This window comes from Gracilinanus agilis, chromosome 3 (assembly GCF_016433145.1).
Source record: "Gracilinanus agilis isolate LMUSP501 chromosome 3, AgileGrace, whole genome shotgun sequence".
NCBI lineage: Eukaryota > Metazoa > Chordata > Mammalia > Didelphimorphia > Didelphidae > Gracilinanus > Gracilinanus agilis.
The window spans coordinates 157606438-157625785 of record NC_058132.1 but is presented as its reverse complement, the minus strand read 5'-3'; the positions used below and the strand labels follow the sequence as shown (position 1 = coordinate 157625785).

Here is a 19348-nt window from a genome sequence, read left to right as displayed (position 1 = left end):
AAAGATTTGCTTATTCAAATGCCACTTCAGCAATAACCTGGACTAAGCACCCAATAAAACCACTCAAACTTGCTAAAAGAGCTGCCCAAAAATGAAATGGGTTACCTTGTTATGTAGTCAGTCCCCTGTTCACTAGAAGTTTTTGAGTAGAGGCTGGATGACCTTCCATTAAGGAAACTGGGAGGGATGTGGGACCTCATGGTCTAAAAGTTCCCTTCCACCTCTAAGACCCTATGATAGAAACAAGACCTCAAAATTTTTCAACTCTACCATGTTATTAAAAGCAGGCATCCTACAAATCCTGAATAGACTTTGAACAGGATGTTTCTTTTGTACCTACCTCATAGATCTGAGTCACATCCAAAAAATACCCTCTCAGAATCTAGCCCCTGCTCTGGAAATAGGCTAGTATTTTGGGTTCAGTTTATAAACTGAAATTTATAATAGCCCATATATCAATCTGACAAGTGAAAATATTGAGCTACTAGCAATAATTTTAACAGATATATGCCAAAGATAGAAATAGAATAAATGATATACAGAACCTGGGCTACTTGAACCACCTGAAGCTGTATGTGCTGAGGTTGCTGCAGACCAGTTGTAGACTGTGATACAGGGATATACTGAATTCTCTGGTAGTCCCCCTGTGGGGTTCGATAATCTGTTGTAAGGGTCTGAGAGAGCTCTGTCATTGCTTGGGTCAGCAGGTCTGTTGTCTAGAGAAAAGTACATAAAACACACTGATTAGTAATGCTTTACTAGTTTATAATTATTTCAGTGCTCTAGAAACCTATGAAAATACAATTGATTGACCTCATTAAAAGATCTCAGAGGTTACAGTTTTGAAAGAGATTCCATAAGCCAAACCTGAACGTAGGTAGAAATCTATGAGAGGGAGAGAATAGAAGAGGGCATTTGGCTCATTATCATGAGCAGGACACAAATAATTCCCAATGAAAGGAGAAGGACTAGAGCGCCCTTGTGGCATACTCTCGGAAAAGAAAAAAGCCTTCGAAAACATAAGCTGATTATCCAGTCCCAGCGACACTAACTTAGATAGAAGATCAAAAGATTCTCAGATCCATCTAAGGCCAAAGAACAGGTGTGATTATTTCTGGTATGCTACCAATTTTTCAATGGAAAAGGTGTAGAAATTCAATTCAATAAACATTTATTAAGCACCTCTTATGACAATAAGAAATAAGTCATGGATGCTAAACTAAAGGAGGAGTAAAGATTTGAAATCCTCACCACTACAGTCTCTCCAGTCGCACTATCGGTAGTTAAAACAGCTGGAGTGGCACTGATTACCGCTGTTGTTAGTGGAGCATGAGCATGTATTGTATTAGGGAGCTGGGCAAACTCAGGATGCTTCTTTCTGATGTGTTGAACCATCTTGGTCTGTAGGAATAGAGAAGAGGGTAAAAGTTACTGGCAGACTGGTTTAAATCACTTTCACATGTAAATCAATCCTAAGGGCTCCTCCAGTCTCCCATGGCATCCTTCATTTTAAAAATTGCTAAGAGGAGCTGGTCTAGGATAGATAGGAGTAAAGCCATACCAGCATGACATTTTGGAAGGAAGAAAAATGGTTAGGTTTGAAAGAAAGAAAGAAAATGATATGGCAAGGCAAGAATCCTTCATAGCACCTACTTTTAACTTCCACACTCTTCCCTCGAGCACAAACTTTCAAATTTTCATGCAAATTTTCAACACATTTCAGCACAAATTTTCAACTCTCATTCCCACCTTCTTCATCCATCCCCAAACCCCTCAGACTCCTTTCAGCCCTAAAGCACTTTGAAAAATGCTGATTTGAGTCCCTCTAAATCCTCCAAAAGTTCTTTGATGACATCAACTACATGCAAATAACAGTGAAATATGAGAAAACTCAAGATCCAGTGGAAGAGAAAATACCAGAATCAACCAATCATCACTATTATCAGTAATGTCACTATCCTCTTGTTTATATTGTACATCATAGCTTTGGAAGTTTTTCTCCCCATATATGAGTTTATTTGATCCTACTAACAATTCTGTTAGGTAGGTAAGATGAGAATTATCCCTTTTTTGTAGAGAAGGAAATCGAGACTCAGAAAATTTAAGCAGTCTGCCCAAGGCAGGCTGGCTAGTAAATGTCAAAGTCAGGACTTGGCTTCAGGCATCCTGACAGCTAGTCCAATATTCTTTACCCTCTATGGAATTAAGACTACCAGAGAGCTTTCATTTCCATAATAGCTCTAAGTCCTCTTCAGTACTTTTCCTATACATTTATGTTTCTATTTTGTCCTATCATTATTGGCTTGCATACTGCACTTCTCTCACTGAATTGTGATCTGCAGAGGGACCCACATCTCAACACAGCAGACACCTAATTGAATTTTCTCTTTATATCCCTAGTCATAAATAGCCCCCGGCTTCAGGGACTATCTTCGATACCAAATGAGTTTCATAGTATTTTGTTTTGTTTTGTTTTTCCACCCCAATTGAAGAAGAGTTAACCAGGGACTTAAAATTCAGAAACTCTGTTGTGGCACTGACATTAGCCACAGATACAGAGAGAGGAAGAAAGACAGAGAGAGACAAGGAGACCGAGAAAGAGAGATTGAAGTCAGCTGCTTCTCTATTAAAATTTTGCACTTTAAAATAAGAATGAATCCCAACCCCTCTAACCTTGCTACTGTACTGTTTGGAGCAGTGGGGGCAGCAGACAGGAGGAGTAGCTATTGTGCCAGTCAACTGAGTGTGGGTGCTCAGCATAGGATCTGGTTCTCCAGGACCAGCAGGACGAAGTTTCCGGATGCTTGGTGGGAGCTCTGCTCCTGGATGGTTCTTCAAGATGTGGGCTTTCCGTTTGCTAGCACTTTTGTAAACCTATAGAGAATAGTGATTTGGCAAATTATAAAAAAATACTTCTAATCTATTTCCTTAAAATTTGGGTGTAGACCCACTTTATTATAAAACTAGTATTTGGAGAGTAAGAACAGTTTTATATGGTGATAGTGAAAATCTATCAACAATTGTAATGAGAATATAATATAAATTAGAAGAGCAACATTAAATAGACATGCTCGGCATTATCTCTCAACTTATATAACAAAAGTAGAACCAGTGCAGAGACTAGAGTTAGGAGTCAGATATATAGTAATAGAAAGCAGCTTTATTCTCAGAAAAAATGGAATTTCAAAAATAAAAGAGGCAAGATATCAGCTAGTTTAGTTCCTTCCTTTCATATATGAAGAAACTAAGGCCCAGAAAACATAAGTAACTTATTTGTTCTTACACAGCTAGTTAACTACAGTCTGCCGACTCCCAATCTATCTCTCCTACTACCGTATATTGCTGTGTCCATGGCTGGCTCACTCCTTTGCCAATCAGTGCTAACGACTATAGCTCTCAGATGACAAATGCCATGTTCATGAGGCCCCATCAAAATAGCAAATCTAATGATCACTTCATGCTTAACAGTGAGACTTTTTCCAGCTATCATTTAGTGAGAGTTTTCTTTGAAACTCAAGATGGAAAAAAAATGTTTAAATAATTTTTTTAAAAAAAGAGAAATTCAATGTAGTAATCACCAGAAAAACTGAGGATTTATCTTAACCCCAAAGACAAAAGCTCTAAATAATATAACCAAAGTACATTGATACACACAACATGTGTGTTTTGCAAAAGTCCTTTTTCATATCTTTTTCAAATACAAAAAGGCCCAAATCTATATGCTATAGAAAGAGACCATGATGTTCATTCTCAGAAGAGATCAATAGGCTCATTTTTTTGTTCATCATAATTTTAAAAGGAAACATAGGGCTTTTTTTTTTACTACAATCTTTAATATATAACATTCTTTCCTTCTAGTAGAACTAAAAGAAGAAAGAAAAGGAAAGAAATCAAGAAGAACACAGCATAAACTGTTTATGTACTGGAAATTTTCATTTAAAAGTGAGTCTCCCTCAAGCCATTCATTTCTTGTATGGAAAACTACTGAGATACAGAGAACCATCTGCTAAAAGTACTACTATATTTGTACATGCAGACAAACTGGCTGCAAGCAAAGCTCTCACAGAGCCTGCTAAGGATGGGTGTCTTTCTTTTACCTTATCACAATACTGACAAAAATAATCACGGTTGGGTTTGATGATGGGCAGAGTTAACTCAGGCACTTCTTCTATCTTCATATCTGGGTGCCTCTTTGATAAATGGTTCACCTAAATGGAAAAAGCAAAAGAGAGAAGAGATCCTATTAGGACCAGAAGCTGAGTAAATATCTCTGATCTTGGACACTAGGCACTGGAGTTCTCTGATGCAATGCACAAACACAAAAACGCATTTGGCCAGAACCAGCAGCACCAGACCCGTCTGACCCCAAGGGGTTAACACTCACTTGCAGCCAATTGCTGAAGGTGAACTGGGTCACTGTGGATCCCATTAACAGTCGTTGGCTGAAAGAATTGCTGTTGGAGAAAGCAAAATTACACTTGCATGAATTTCCTTTGGTGAATTCTCCTGAAGCAAACTTATCTTTCATTATTTAGTGACCCAGCCCTTCTGAGAACACTGAGTAGGAAATAAAGGCTCTGAGTTTTAAATGCCGCTCCATGATTTTTTGGCTCCTGGCAACAATTTTTTCTGCAAGTGTAATGAGGTTAGTAATGAATTATTAGCAACAGAATGTCTACCCTGTTGTTTCTCTTAAACCAGGGTTCATACACCCTACCTTGGGAGGCAAGGTTTCCCTCTCAGTGCTGTTCCACATCTAGGAAAGAAAGATTCAAAAAGAGAAAGAGAAAGAAAGAGGCAAAAGGAAAATAAGCACAAAAGCAAAGATTGAAAAGGGAAATGAAATGCAAAGAGAATGAAAGGGAGAAAGAGCAAAAGGTAGAAACAAATGCCAAGTAACAAATAGTAGTAACTCAAATAGGAAAAGAAGAACAAATGGAAAAGAAAGAAAGAGAAAAGAAGGAGGAAACAGAGAAGAGGGCTAAAAGTTGAGCCCTCCTACTTTGGAGTTATTTTTTCATCAACTTTCCAGCACTCCTTGTCCTAAACACTGGATACCTGCAGATAAAAATAATTTAGCCCCAGAACGCAAAAACAAAAGAAACCAAAAAAACAAAACAAAACAAAACAAAACAAAAAAACCACCACACATTGCCACAAGCAGACAGTTTGATAATGAGATTGGGAAGACCAAAGAGGCCTGCAGGTTCCAACACTAACCAGCATGCCTCGTCTCCGGAAGCCCATCATGCACAAACGACACTTGAACGTGAAGCTGTCATAGTCCGTGGAAGCAATTCGAGGCTTGAAGGTCTTGGAGCGGCTGATGCGGTCAGCCTTCTTGGCTTCTCTCTCAGGGTTGTGCATCCTTTGCATATGCTCCCGTAGTTTATCTTTTCGCTGTTTCAAAAGAGAGAAACAAAGTAAAAAACCATCATCCTCAGTTCTATCACTTAGCAGAGTGCCTAATACATACAAGTTACTCAATAAATGCTAACTGACTGACACAAGAAAGCAGAAAGAGAGGTAAAGACAGTAAAGACAAATAGCTTATCAAGTTCAATATGTCTGAAAACTACACTGTCAAAAATGGCAACTGACTGAGGCCTGGTTCAAACCCTATGAATTGTTGTGTGAATACTGATTTTGAGGGGAAAGCTTTAGCCTTTTTCAAGCACAAAACCTCTGCTGACATCAGACATGAGTCTGGTATTATGTATAGGTGAAAAAGACACTAAAGGAGATAAACTTAGATTTACAGACCTCCTTTTTCTCCAGAATAACAAGCACTTTCACAAGCTTGATTCTTTATTCAATAGTTTTTCATGTGATACAGGTAAGTGTTTCCATTGTTTACAGACAGAAATTGAAGCAAAAGGTTAAATTTTTGCCCAAGATCACAAATACTGTCAGCTATGGAATGGATCCTGAAATCTCTGGGTCTCTTCACTTCTTTTTGAATGATCTAATCCCATCATGCAAATAAGAATGAACCCATAGGACCAGGGGGGGAAAAAACTAAATTATGCCTAGACTCCCCCTAAAAGGTATAAAACTAGAACATCCACAGTTAATGATACTCACTACTATCAAATGCATCATTACACTTATATTGGGTGACAAAGCAACTCCTAGTGTCAGTACAAAATGCAATCCTTTACACACACATCTCCCTTTGGTGTGGCCCATAAACACCAAACTGTAAGTCACTGGACAAAAGTAACAATCTGATTCAGAAATTTAAAACACTAAAGACTACTACATACCTAAGAAAGCATTGATAAGGACTACAATTAGAGAAAGCGATAATTTCATCTCTGAGGAAGCTGAAAAGGAAGTAAGATACTGGTACTGACCAGTAAAGAGGAACTGATTAGTGAATTGGAAATGAGAAGCTTGGAAGGAAGTGAATGAAGCAGAGTTCATGACATATGAGGAGCATACCAGACATAATTTCATGGTAACCCAGATTTTAGAAGGCAGAACTCGAGAGTTCAGAGGCAAGAGGTAGAAAAAGGCCTAACATTCTAAAGGGAGAGTCAGCTCAAAAAGGTTAAAAGGCTCTCAAGATAGAAATTCTGATGATATAATCACAAGAGACTGATAAGGAAGAAAAGGAGGATTTCACAGAGACCAATGAGGCCACCAGGGGAATGAGACATGAACAAAATATCAAAAGCATTTCCAAAATTGAATTCATTTTACTCTCTAAACCTGCTCCTCTTCCTAATCTGCTTGCTTTTGTTAATGGAACTATCAAACTCTCAAAACACTAAGGCTCAAAACTTCAATTTTTTTCTTAGTCTTCTCTTTCACCACCACCACCTGCCATGATCTAGTCAGTTGCCATTACCTTTCAGCTCCACCATTACTATATGTATTGGTCACCTCATCTTCTTCACTCAAACTCAGAACTCCTGATCACATGCAAAAGCCATTCATATTGCCATTATCCTACATTTTAGCTAACTAGTCTTCCTGAATTCAGGTTCTTTCCTTTACAATCCAACCTCTACCCTTCCAAAATGTCCTCTCAATTACCTAATTCCTGAGTACCTTCCAGTCCTGCTGAAAAATCTTTGGGGTCTCCCTATTGATTACACAATAAATTACAAACTCCTTAACTAACCTTTTATTAATTTGTTTGTTTGTTTGTTTATTAAGCCCTTAACTTCTGCCTTAGAATCAATACTATGTATTGGTTCCAAGGTAGGAGGGTGGTATGGCTAGGCAATGGGGGTCAAGTGACTTGCCCAGGGTCACACAGCTGGGAAGTGTCTGAGGCTAGATTTAAACCTTGGACCTCCCATCTCTAGGCCTGGCTCTCAATCCACTGAGCTACCCAGGTGTCCCACTTAGCTAACCTTTTAAAGCTTTTCATAAGACAGCAAGAACCTATTTTTCCTGATTTATTTCACATTTTTCCCTACTCATAGATCTGCTGAATAGTTATTTGCATATGTGTTTCATTTTCTCCCACTACCAGAAGCACTGGGCTATATTTTCTCCTTTAGGGCAGAAAATTTGTTGTGTTTTCCTCTATATTACCATTTCCTAGCAGAATATCTTATATACTTTAAAAGTTAAACAAATGTATGGTGAATTGAACTGAAGATGAAAGCAAGTCAACAAGCATTTATTAAGTGCTTCTACTGTGTCAGTCACTGGGCTAAGCCCTGGGGCTACAAAGAAAGGCAAAAGCAGACTCTATTCTCAAGAAGCTCACATTCTAATGGGACAAATAATGGGCAAATAACTATCTCTGTCCAAAGTACTGACAAGGTAAATTGGAGATAATCTTAGAAAAGAAGGAGCATCTGAGGAGGACTAGAAAAGCTTACTTATAGAAGATCGGATTTTAGGTGAGACTTGAAGAGAGGTGATGATTACAAAAAACACAGCAGATATGGAAAAAAGCCAGTGAAAAGGCATGGAACAAAGGAGATAGAGAAGAGAAAGAGCAAGAAGGCCAGTGTGACTGTATCTCAGAATACATGGTGAAGAAAGATCTGAGCAGAGACCAGCCAAAAAGCTACTTGTAATAATCCAGGGATGAGATGATGAGGGATTGCACCATGGTGGTGGTAACATCAAAGGAAAGAAGAACCTATATAAGAGATGTCAAAAAGGTTAACTCAATAAGATTCAGCAACTGATCATCTATCAAGTGAAAGAAAGTGTAAGGAGTCAAGGATTAAGCCTGGGTGATTGGGAAGAAAGTGGTACCCTCAACAATGGTTAAAGAAAAGTTAGAGAGATGGGAGAGGTCTGAGATCACTAGATTAACAGCCACCAAAAACTTGACTAGATGAAAAATATGAATTGAACGCACCTCAAAGAAGGAGAGGTAACCAAGTAATCAAGGTATCCAAATGGTGGAAGATGAAAAGTCTGTAAGTGGCAATAGAGAAGCAAAGAATATTCCAACTCTCCCAGCATGACTGGTGAGTTGGGGGAGGGGGAAGGATATGAGTGCAAATGTAACTAGTATTGGAAATCATGGCCAAGGTTCTCATGCCATAAGCCAGGTCTCCATGAGTGCCAAAAGATGGAAAGAATAAAAAAGAAAAAGATTTAAAAAGAAAAAAAGAAAAAGATTTAAGATTAAAGCAAGTTTGTTAACTTTGGAGTTGACATTCCAGAGAGCACTGTGGAAGGTAGATGGGGAGGAGCTCGCTGGTGGGGGGAGGGGGGAACAGTAATATGGCAGCAGGAAGGGAATGGGAAACAGGGTTTGCCCGACCACAGCCAGGGTTTGGGGGCTCACTCAGATGAAGAGCACATGGCAGGGTGGAAATAGCTAACCACTGAAGAATGAGGGCAGGCAACAACTGCTGACCAACTGCCACCCCCAGGCAAAGAGGCACGAGAGCCCTAGGAGAGGCTGCAGTCCACAGAAAATCTGGCCCTGCTTCCAGCCTGGATCTCACAGCCATCATTGGGAGAGGTAAATCCCATGGATGAGAGGTCAGCCATCCCCACCAACTGCCACCCAACTGCCACCCACAGGGCAGGCAAGCCTGCCATCCTGGAAGAGCGTGCCAGGCAAGTCAAGCTGCCACTGCCAAACCCTGACCTCCACCTTCCCTAACAAAGACAGCCTAGAACCCCAAACACTACAGCCTTGGGAAGACAGATGTTTCTGGCATGCCAACCTCAGCCATTATCCTGGGAAGCAGCCTTGCCGAGATGTAGCCCAGCCACCATTCCTGTAGCTGCTGCAGCCACGGCTACTAATGGTGCCAAGGACAAATATCCTGCCACCCTTTAAGGCCTTGGCATTTAAAGAGAAAGCATTACCATATGCTTTACCATTACATCCTAGAAGGGCCTTTGGGGCAGACTAGCAGCAGAATCCTTCCATATCTGCTGCCCCATTAGAATGTGAGCTCCTTGAAGACAGGGCTGTCTTACCTTTCTATTTCTGTCCCCAGAAATTAGCACACTGCTATACATATAGTAAACACTTAACAAATGTTTTGGGATTTTTTTGGTCCATTCATTCATTATCAATAACTAGTGAGACCTGCACTGAGGGAGGGAGGTGATTAGACAGTTTTGACCTTCCATCAGTGTCTAACTTTAATGTAAAGTCTTCCGAGTTCCAGGAGGTTCTCATCACAGCAGGCAAAAGGAAGCCCAGGGAGCCTAAACAGAAGGTAGGAGCTGGCAATTCAACTTGGTTCTGGTCTGGGAAGTGCTGAAGAAGGATATGGAGCAAAGACAGAAGCTAGAAACCTAAGGCCTAGATCATGGCTGATGCAGGACAACTGTGGAAGACACTAGAGGAAAGGAGACCAGAAGTGGGAAGGGGGCTCAGAGTCAAAAGCAGAGACCAAGAGCTGTGGGAGGAGAAACACAGAAGGAAAACAACTGCTTGAACACATGGGCTGATGGGGTTATTATTGGGGATATACACCCTAAATGATAACTCTAGTCCAACTATCAATAATATGGAATTAGGTCTTGATCAATGATACATGTAAAACTCAGTGGAACTGTACGTTGGTTATGGGGGGCTAGGGAGGGTTGGGGGAGAGGGAAAGAACATGAAATACATAACTATGGGAAAATATTCAAAATTAAAATTTTAAAAATAAAAAAAAGGCAGAGGCCATAAGCAGGCTAGATGAGGAGGCAAAGCAGCACTCACTGAGAAGTCCCATAGAAAAAGAAAAAGGTTGTAGGCCAACAAGGGCAGTTAATAGAAGATAAAAACAAAAGAATGGCATAATCCTATGAGGTTCTCAGGTATGCTAAAGCCCATTATGAATTAAAGCTTTCATAAATATTAAAGAAAACAAAAGAGGAATCTTTAAGCCATGTTGAATTAAAGCACCAATAAATCAATCAACAAACATGTGCCAGGCTCCATGATAAGGTACTAGGGATACAAATATATCAAATAAAAGAATCCCTACTCACAAGAAGTTTACATTCTAATGAAGAAGACAAATATATAGAAGTATATAGAAATACATATAAAGAGAATAAATGCATAGAAATTAAATATAAGGCAGTTAGTAAGGAAGGGTACTAGCAGTTGAGGAGATCAGGGAAAGTGTCATGTAGAAAAGGTGGTGTTCACACCATGTCTGAAGGCAAAGTGGGATTCTGTGTGGCCAAGTGTGAGGAGGGAGTACATTCCAGGCTTAGGGGGCAGTCAGGGACATGGGAAGTAGAGTGACATGTGTGAGTGACAGTTTAGCTAGATCAGAGTAGAGGGTTCAATGAGACTGGAAAGATGAGTTAAGGCCAGGCTGTGAAAGGCTATAAAAGCTAAGCAGTAGAATTTCTATTTTATCCTAGAAACAATAAAGAACCACAAGGGAAATCGTATTAGCAGCATTATGCAGAATGGATTAGAATGATGAGAGATGTGAAACATGGAGATAAATCAGAAGACTGTGACAATAATCTAGGCAAGAGGTGATGAGGGCCTGAACTAAGGTAATTAGCTATATGAGGAAAAGGAGCTGAATGCAAGAGATTTTCTAGATGTAGAAACAGAAGATCTGACAACAGCTTTGATATATGGCCTGAAGAAGGGCAGAGATTTGAGGATAATACAGAGATGAAGAAACTGGGAGGATAGAAAGATGGTGGTACCTTCAAAAGAAAAAAGGTGAAAAGATAATGAGTTCAGTTTCAGACATGTTGAGTTTGAGATATCTCCAAAACATCCAGTTGGAAAAGTCCAATAGGTAACTGGTGACATAGGACTGAAGCTCAAAGGAGAGACAGATCTACAAGAAATCTGTGAAGGACTAAACTAATCAGCAAAACAAGGTTCCAAGATAACCCCAAGGGCCTGATAATAAAAAATGCAATCCACAACCAAAGAAGGAACTGTTGGTATCTGATTGCAGATCAAAGCATGCCATCTTTCACTTTATTTCCTTCATGAGTTTTTTTTATTGTATGTGTGGTATCTGTCATGGCATTAGGAATATGGAAATATAAATTGCATGAACACAATGGTAAAACCTATGTCAGATTATTTACTGTTCAGGGAGCAGAGGAGGGAAGGAGAGGAACTGAATTACAAAATGTCAGAAAACAATTGTCAAAAATTGCTTCTATGGGTAATTGAAAAAATAAAATTCAATAAATGTACAATCATTTGCACCTGGTTGTGAACTGAACACATATTTAAACCTAGTTTGAAAAAAAAGGTATACATATGCATATGTATATGCTCTATATAAATTCACAGATGCAGAAATAAAAAAATATAAAGCTGAAGTGTAAGCAAAGAATTAAAGTGCTAAAATGCTAGTTTCTAGCATTTCTAACACTGCCTTGACTGAATTATTCCTCCTCTGGGAAAATAACATCTGAAACATATTCTAGATTCAGAGTGGTTTCTGCAGCCACAGGGTCAGTGCCGCAGGAGAGGAAAGACTTTGGGCAGCTGCTGGCTCCAGTACCTTAAATTGTTTTCCACAGGTAGAGCACAGGAAATCTTTCCGGTCTGAATGTCGTAGCATGTGAAGCCGCAGTTTGTCAGGACGACAGAAAGCCTTGTCACACTCTGTGCACTGGTAAATCTTTTCTGAGTGGAAGCTACGGACATGTTTCTTCACCTGGCAATGAAAACCCCAGAAAAACTAAGTCAAAGATGTGGTGGTGTGAGAGGGACTGTGCAACACTAGAGGGAGCCACACATGTGGCCAGAGATCTTAAATTGACCTGGGTATACAATCCAATCACACAAATTACTACATGGCTTCCAATCATAACACACACACACACACACACACACACACACACACACACACACACGCACGCAAACCTTCCTCTCGCTCCTGCTCATCTCCAGCACACAAAAAAAAATTGTATATGGACTAAGAATTAATGCGACCTCTCATAAGCCGGGAGAAGTGAATCAATTTCTAAGTTCCCCCAAATTAGTGAACTACAATTAAATCCTGACTTGCCTTAGGCAATAGTAAAAGAAACACATTTTATATTTAGAGCTATCCAAGCATCTTAAGGGTTAAGAAATCAAAGTTTTATTTATTGTTAATTTATTTAACATTTGATTTTAATCATTCACAGAAAAAAGTATGAATCATTTGAAGTCCAAGATTTAGTCTAAAGAAATTTTGCTAACTTATCCTGGACCACCTGCTTCATCACTGATTATGGCCTGGGAATGTCATTATATTTCTATATCAATTTTCAATCTATTAAGTTGAAAAACTATATGCCTAAAGCTGAACAGTCCTCATACAACAGCAGTAAGGAGGCAACATTATTGAATTAGAGTAAGTTCTTATGGTCATGATGTATTTTGTATTTTAAATGACCTTTTGTGTTAAGTGTGGTATAATATCTGGCCTGGGTATTTATTGCTTGTCTTGTACATTAATTCATATAAGATAAGTTCCAGCTGGGTGTGATGGATTAGTGTTGCAATCGGCTGTGATAACCTGTAGCTTAACGGAATAAAAATGTTTTTGTCTTGACAAAAAGACATTTTAAAGAAGAGAAGAAAATGTAATGTGCCAGGTAGTCTCGAACCCATAAGAAAATCAAGAAAACCAAGGTCTCTTTTTTTAAACAAGAGAACAGGAGTTACAGTATATTCGGTGTCTCAGCCCTCACCTGAATAAAATCTGGAAAGCGCTTCTTACACGTTGGGCAGGTGAAATAGCCATCATTGATATGAATAGCTACATGGTCTTTTAGCAAATCCAAGCGGTCAAAAGATTCTGGACAGAAGATGCAAGAATAAGTCTTCTGGTCTGAATGGAATTTCATATGGCTCTCCAGGGACGAGCTGCTGATGAAACCCTTGTTGCAGATGTCACAAGTCAAAGGACAGTTTCCTTCCCTCCCATGGAAGCGCAGATGTTGATCCAGCTTGTCCTTTTCACGGAATGCCTTTCCACACTGCAAGCACTTAAAAGGCCGAAAGGATTTTCTAATGAATAGATGTTGAAGAGCTGCATTCTGAAAGATAGATGGTCATCTAGTTATTTGGTGGAATATAGTAAGTGCATAAAATGTTTCCCACGCATGTGTGCCATCCAGAATTTGTCCACTAACAAACAAAAGGCACAGAGCTAAGTCTCAAATGAGATAATACATTTAAAGCACTTCATATTCTTTAATATACTTTGCAATGATAGTTATTATCATTTTGAAACAACTGGAAGATTTTGTTGAAAAAAACACTAAAAAGGAAGTATTCAAAAAAGATTTTTTAAATAAATAAATGTTTTCTTGGTGCTATTTTTTACACTGTCATTATTTCCCAATGACAATCCTCCATTGTAACAGGGAACTTCACCTGAAATCAAATAAGACTCTGGACATGTCCAATAAACAACAGCTTCATTCATTCTACTTATGTTCTGCCACCTCTCTACCCAGAAGATTACTATCAGTCCCCTACTGCTGTCTGGTCCCTACATTAAACACACTCAATATATTTTAAGAAAGGATTTGAGAAACACAGAAAAGCATCCCCATTGCAATAATCACATAATACAACAAATCCCAAAATGCTTTTAAGAGAAAAAATAGAGAAATTGGAAGAAAGCACTGAAGATAGTGAAGATAGGCAGATTTGGAAGGAAAAGTTAATGAATTCAGGTTTGGACATATATTGCATTTGAGAGGTTTAAGGGTCATCTAAACTGAAATATAAAATATGCAGTTGTATAATCTAATACTAGGATAATAAAATAGCAAGCATCTATTAAGTGCTTACTACGTCCCAGGAACTGTGTTAATGACTAGGGATGCAAAGACAAAAATGAACTAGTCCCTTTCTTCAGAGAGCTTATGTGCCTAACACAGGATGCAACATATACATATAACTATATCCTGAATATGTACAAAATGAATATGGGGTAGCTTTGGGTTAGAGGGCATTGATCAGCTGATCTTAATAGGCAGTCGTATAATACAATTATGAACTACTAGAATAAAATAAAACTATGTCAAATTACAGAGTCAAAGAAAGGAATTTGAAAGTTATTTTTCCATAACAACATCTAGTGAATTCACTAGTCTCTCATCCTAATCAGGCTAAAAATACCAAAGATTACATTTCCATATAGCTTCCAAGTAAGTATCAAATACTCCTATAACTCCTGAACATGTAAACACATTAGGTAAAGACTCATACCACTTGGAATGCTTTCAACCTTTATATGAGACTTCTTGTAACATTTCAGAAAATAAAGACTATTTTGGAAATTCAGAAATTTAACATCTGAGGAGCCTCCAGCTCTCAAAAATCTTTCCCTTCATCCAAGTTCAATAATTTACTAAATACTATCAAAAAGCACTGTTTAGACAACTGATCTCAGTTCCTTTGGGGATTACATTTATCCTTAGGTGCCAAACTCAGTACTCAATTTTGCTTTGGTCCATTATGCTAATCAGTCTTCTGTCATTTTTGATTAGCCCGAGGACCCACAGACAATGATTTAAACTGAACAGCCACCTGGCTCCCCACTCTCAATTCTATCTATAAATCTTGCTCTTGTCATCTTTTTAGTTTCCATGGAGCCCTGAACACTGTCTAACCACTCAAGAACTCAATTGCAGTTCCCTGATCTAATAATCCTAATTTGCTGCTCATGTTACACAGTAGTGAAAGTAACTTAAATTTCCCCATCCATTGACCCCTAAGAGATTTGCAAGCAGATTCTAGCTTTGAGTTATCTTCTGTGATTTGGCTGTACTCGAAAATTCATCTCACAAAAAGCATGGAAAACTTCCAAGGAAATACAAAGCTAATATCCCTTCGGAACCTTGGGGTCCAGCCAGGCAGTCACACCATACTGTATGGTGTACCAAGTGCTCTCAGGATATCAAAATAGAAAGGATGCTAAATCCTATGACGATGGGTTCTCACTGGCACAAAAAAACAAACAAACAAACAAGCAAATAAATAAATATATATATATATTTATTATATATTTCAGACTCTAATTCAGTTTATATATCTATATATAAACTGAATTAGAGTCTGAAATATCATAATGCATTATTGACCAAGCTAATGAAATGTTATCTAAAGTTTTATGTTGCTAGCTAAAGGGATTTACAATGTGGATCAAATGTTTCAGTGTTTAGGACAATGTTTAAGAGCATTCTGAACAAGGAAGCATTTTTTTAATGATTTTTCTCTCCCTTTTCTTTGCCTGATCATTAAGGCCCTTTAAAATGTAGGTCTCACTCTGTCTATTGAACCTTTTTCCAATTCAATTCCACAAATATCTAATTAAATGCTTTCTATATGCATGGCTCCCTTACACATATATATAAACTGAGGAAGAGTAAAATAAGCAGAACCACCCAACAAGTAAAATAGCAAAGGAAAGCAACAATGAAAGACTGATCAATGTATTAACTTATCATAACAACAAATCATAATTCAAGCCTCCCCCATATCTCCTAGCAAAGAGGTGGTGGTAGACTTGAGGAATGGACCACAGCACATGTTGTCAGAATGTGTTCTGCCTACCCTTCCCCCAATCAAGTGAGTCTCTCCAGCAGTATACGATAAACAAAACATGCATATTTTCCCTCTCTGCCTTGGCTCACATTGTTCTGCTCACCTGAAATGCCCTCTACTCTTTGTCTCCTATCCAAATCCTGCTCATCCTACAAATACCAGAGAAAAATTCAAAGAGCTAATTGCTCCAACACTTCTACTCCTTTAAATTTCTACAGCATCATATAAACAATACTCTGATATGACTGTTATTTGGGAATCCCAATTAGATTGTAAATTCCTCCAGCTTATTATTCATAGATAATTTATGTAGTAACTAGCATAGCATTTGGCAAATAGTAGGCACTAATAAATACTTGTATACTAGATCAATAATTTAAGAGCTAGAAGGTACCTTAAGGCATCTAGATCAACCCTTTGATTTATCAGAAGAGGATAATTAGGCCCAGAGTTCACTGACTGATTAATCTGAAAACTAAATTTTATCTGTTCGTTTGCTAATTGATCTAAATAGAATGGTCAACTAGGATATGGTAAAAATAGGTGCAAAGAACAATGAATCAGGGGAAACAATTCAGGCATATTTGGTAACAGGAAATAAAAGAAACAAACCTACCTGCAACTCCAACTGAGCAGGCAGCATTAGAGGAAAGAAAAATAGTTACATTATCAACTGGATTGAAAGTCTTCATTTTAGTTCTTTACTACCAATCTTGGATAAAAATGATGAAAAAAGCAAACTCCTACTTTCTATGTGTAAGGAAAGAAAATTAAACTATTCTCTGGCCTCCAAAAGCCATTGGCATTTTTTGTAAAAGAAGGCCTGTACAAAAAACAAAAAACAAAAAAAACCTACTATAAGGATATATTAATGTGTATGTCTAAGCTGAACAAAGGGATATTCTTATATATACCGGTTTCAAGATAAATAGATGACTAAACCATTTATTAGTGTTTTACCCATGCCAGGCCCTGTGCTAAAATGATAGATAAGGATTGTAGTTCTGGTTTCTTTTTTTCTTAATGGCCTTGATAAAAATAAAATGTACAAAGCAGAAGGCAGCAACAGGAAAGGATAATTGCATGAGTGAATAAATGAATGAATGACAGGAAGGTAGTTATTTAAAACAAGTCTATATTTGCCTAAAGTTACATATCCACTTTGATATTATATGTCACACTAAGATTCTTTATGTTTCAGTTCCAAGGATCTCCAAGAAGGATTATTTCACAAAGGCCTTCCAAGTTTCTGCATAACCAATAAAATGGACTACAATCCTTTCAAAGTCCCTTCTAGAAGCAAAATTTTAGGCACAAGAAAGCCAAGAGACATATGAACTAAATCATCTGTTACATATCTACATGATTATGTGGCTAAAACTTTTTTCTCCATCCAACACAAGGATGTCTTCAACCAAGAATTCCCTGCTGCAAGAAACATAGGTTCAAAGTGTTGTCCAGAAGTGAATGCAGAGGTCATGCATTAATTCCACAAGACTGTAGCCCTAACCTCAGTAGCTCCCTTGCAGCTCCACCCCAGGCATAAATCCATCAGTAAAATAATCAGAACAAAGCACATCTGAGTAGAGGTTCTGTACTTCTCCAACAACAAAATTTAAAGCTGAAAGACAAGCCACATAACTGAGACATACATATAAGCAGTTCCTGAACCTGGGCTTCTAATCATCCTTAGATATTCAAAAAATACCTGCTCATGTGCCAATTTATCTATATGTCTTTTTTTTTTTTTATGAAAAGTTAATGGTATCTACTGGTACTTCCCAGGAAAAACAGAGAATCATATTCAGGCACATTAAGTCATCCAGAGAGGCCCAACTTGACTATTACACATAGACTTAGCAATGCAAAGGGACTGCCCAAAAATATAAATAAATGTTTGTATTTAAATGTTCTAATTAGTCAGTTTCCCACCGGTGAGCTTAAGGAACTGGAAAGCTGTTTTTTAAAGCTGTACCCTCAAACAAAAAAGTCTGACAGCCAGTACAGAACTGTTCCAATCAAGGACCAGTCATAAACTCCAGTTTATGACAGGATTCAATGCTTTTGAGAAACAATTTACATTTCGGGTCCTACTAAAGTAACCAAAAAGCCTGCCAGGCTTGCCTGGAGAGATGGAAGTGGACATAGGGTCAGAAAACCATCCTGAGGGAAAAAAGACAAAATGATAGAGTACTACGATCCCTTCTTACCCGAATGCGTTTGGCTCGGCGCATATCATCTGCTGTCATAGTACTTTGGGTGGGCACTGAGCTCTCTTCATGTGGAGGCTGCAGGTGCACTGGGTGAGTTTCTGGCGGATGTTCCAAAGCAGGTTGTGTTTCGGGTGTAATCTGAGGGATAGGCACAGGGGTCTGTTCCTGCTGGTCCAGCCCATTCAATGGAGCTGGTCCATCCTCATCAAATTTTTCTAACCCCTTACTGGGAAAAGGCAGCAAGTCCTGAAATTGAAGATTGTACAGTGATTAATTTCCCCATCCATGGAAGAAAGTTGCAAAAGGACCTTAAAGGAAGAGGAGAGAATTGCTGCACATTTCCAAATGAGTACAAAGAGAAAATATCTTCTGAGATAGTTAATTAGGTAAATAAGCATAAAAAGCAATATTGCAACAAAAGCAACAAGTTATTTAAACCTTGGCAAAGGAAAAACTATCCTGTGATTCTTCTGGAGTTACATCATCATAATTCAAAAACATTTTAAAATTAGGTCTGATTCCATTCTAATGCTTTGATCTACATCATCACCCTGGAGCAAGGATGACAAATTTTGATGGCACATAACATGAATATATATTCTAGCTTGCTTCTCTTTAATGATATTTTCATTATGAAAAACACAGAATCAATAGGAACATATTAGCATGCATTTTTTTAAACACTCTAAGTCTTCACATTACAAAGTTAGTTTGTAAGAAATATGTTCGGTTTTTCCTCCCCCAATCCATAAGTACCTGTGTTGCTTCCTCACACTTTTCACCATTTTCATTGGTCACTTCCAAGCGCATGAATTTTGGAGGTCGACCTGGTCGTCGTCCTGGGCCAAACCTCCTCTTGCCTCTCCCCCTGCCTCTGCCTCTTGCTCTATGGAAAGAAATGATATTTGGTTTAAAATATTCATATTGTTTGCCAATATCACCATAACTAATACTGCTCTATCTTCTAGCTAATATGTCTCCTAATCTGATTATTTAATTCTGTAGTGGATATGATTTGGGTGAAATAAAGTATTTCTTATCTACAGTTATCACCTCTGCGACTAATATAACTCAAAGGGATATTTTGAAGACAAATAAGATTATATGTAGAATAGTTTTAAATGAGTCAGAAGATGTTATCAAAATAGGGGAATAT

General features: G+C 38.2%; 1 protein-coding gene across 1 annotated transcript in view; it reads right to left on the bottom strand.

Annotated features, from left to right (window-relative positions):
• Window positions 1-19348, bottom strand: part of PRDM10 (PR/SET domain 10) — an 83015-nt gene that overhangs the window by 18417 nt on the left and 45250 nt on the right. The window contains exons 9-18 of the mRNA XM_044668977.1: window positions 18949-19076; window positions 18190-18438; window positions 16596-16607; window positions 13111-13458; window positions 11931-12086; window positions 5221-5400; window positions 4098-4208; window positions 2674-2874; window positions 1252-1401; window positions 546-716 (exon numbers count right to left, since the gene is read on the bottom strand). Of these exons, the coding sequence (XP_044524912.1) occupies window positions 546-716; window positions 1252-1401; window positions 2674-2874; window positions 4098-4208; window positions 5221-5400; window positions 11931-12086; window positions 13111-13458; window positions 16596-16607; window positions 18190-18438; window positions 18949-19076 (1706 nt within the window). The remainder of the gene's footprint in view (window positions 1-545; window positions 717-1251; window positions 1402-2673; window positions 2875-4097; window positions 4209-5220; window positions 5401-11930; window positions 12087-13110; window positions 13459-16595; window positions 16608-18189; window positions 18439-18948; window positions 19077-19348) is intronic.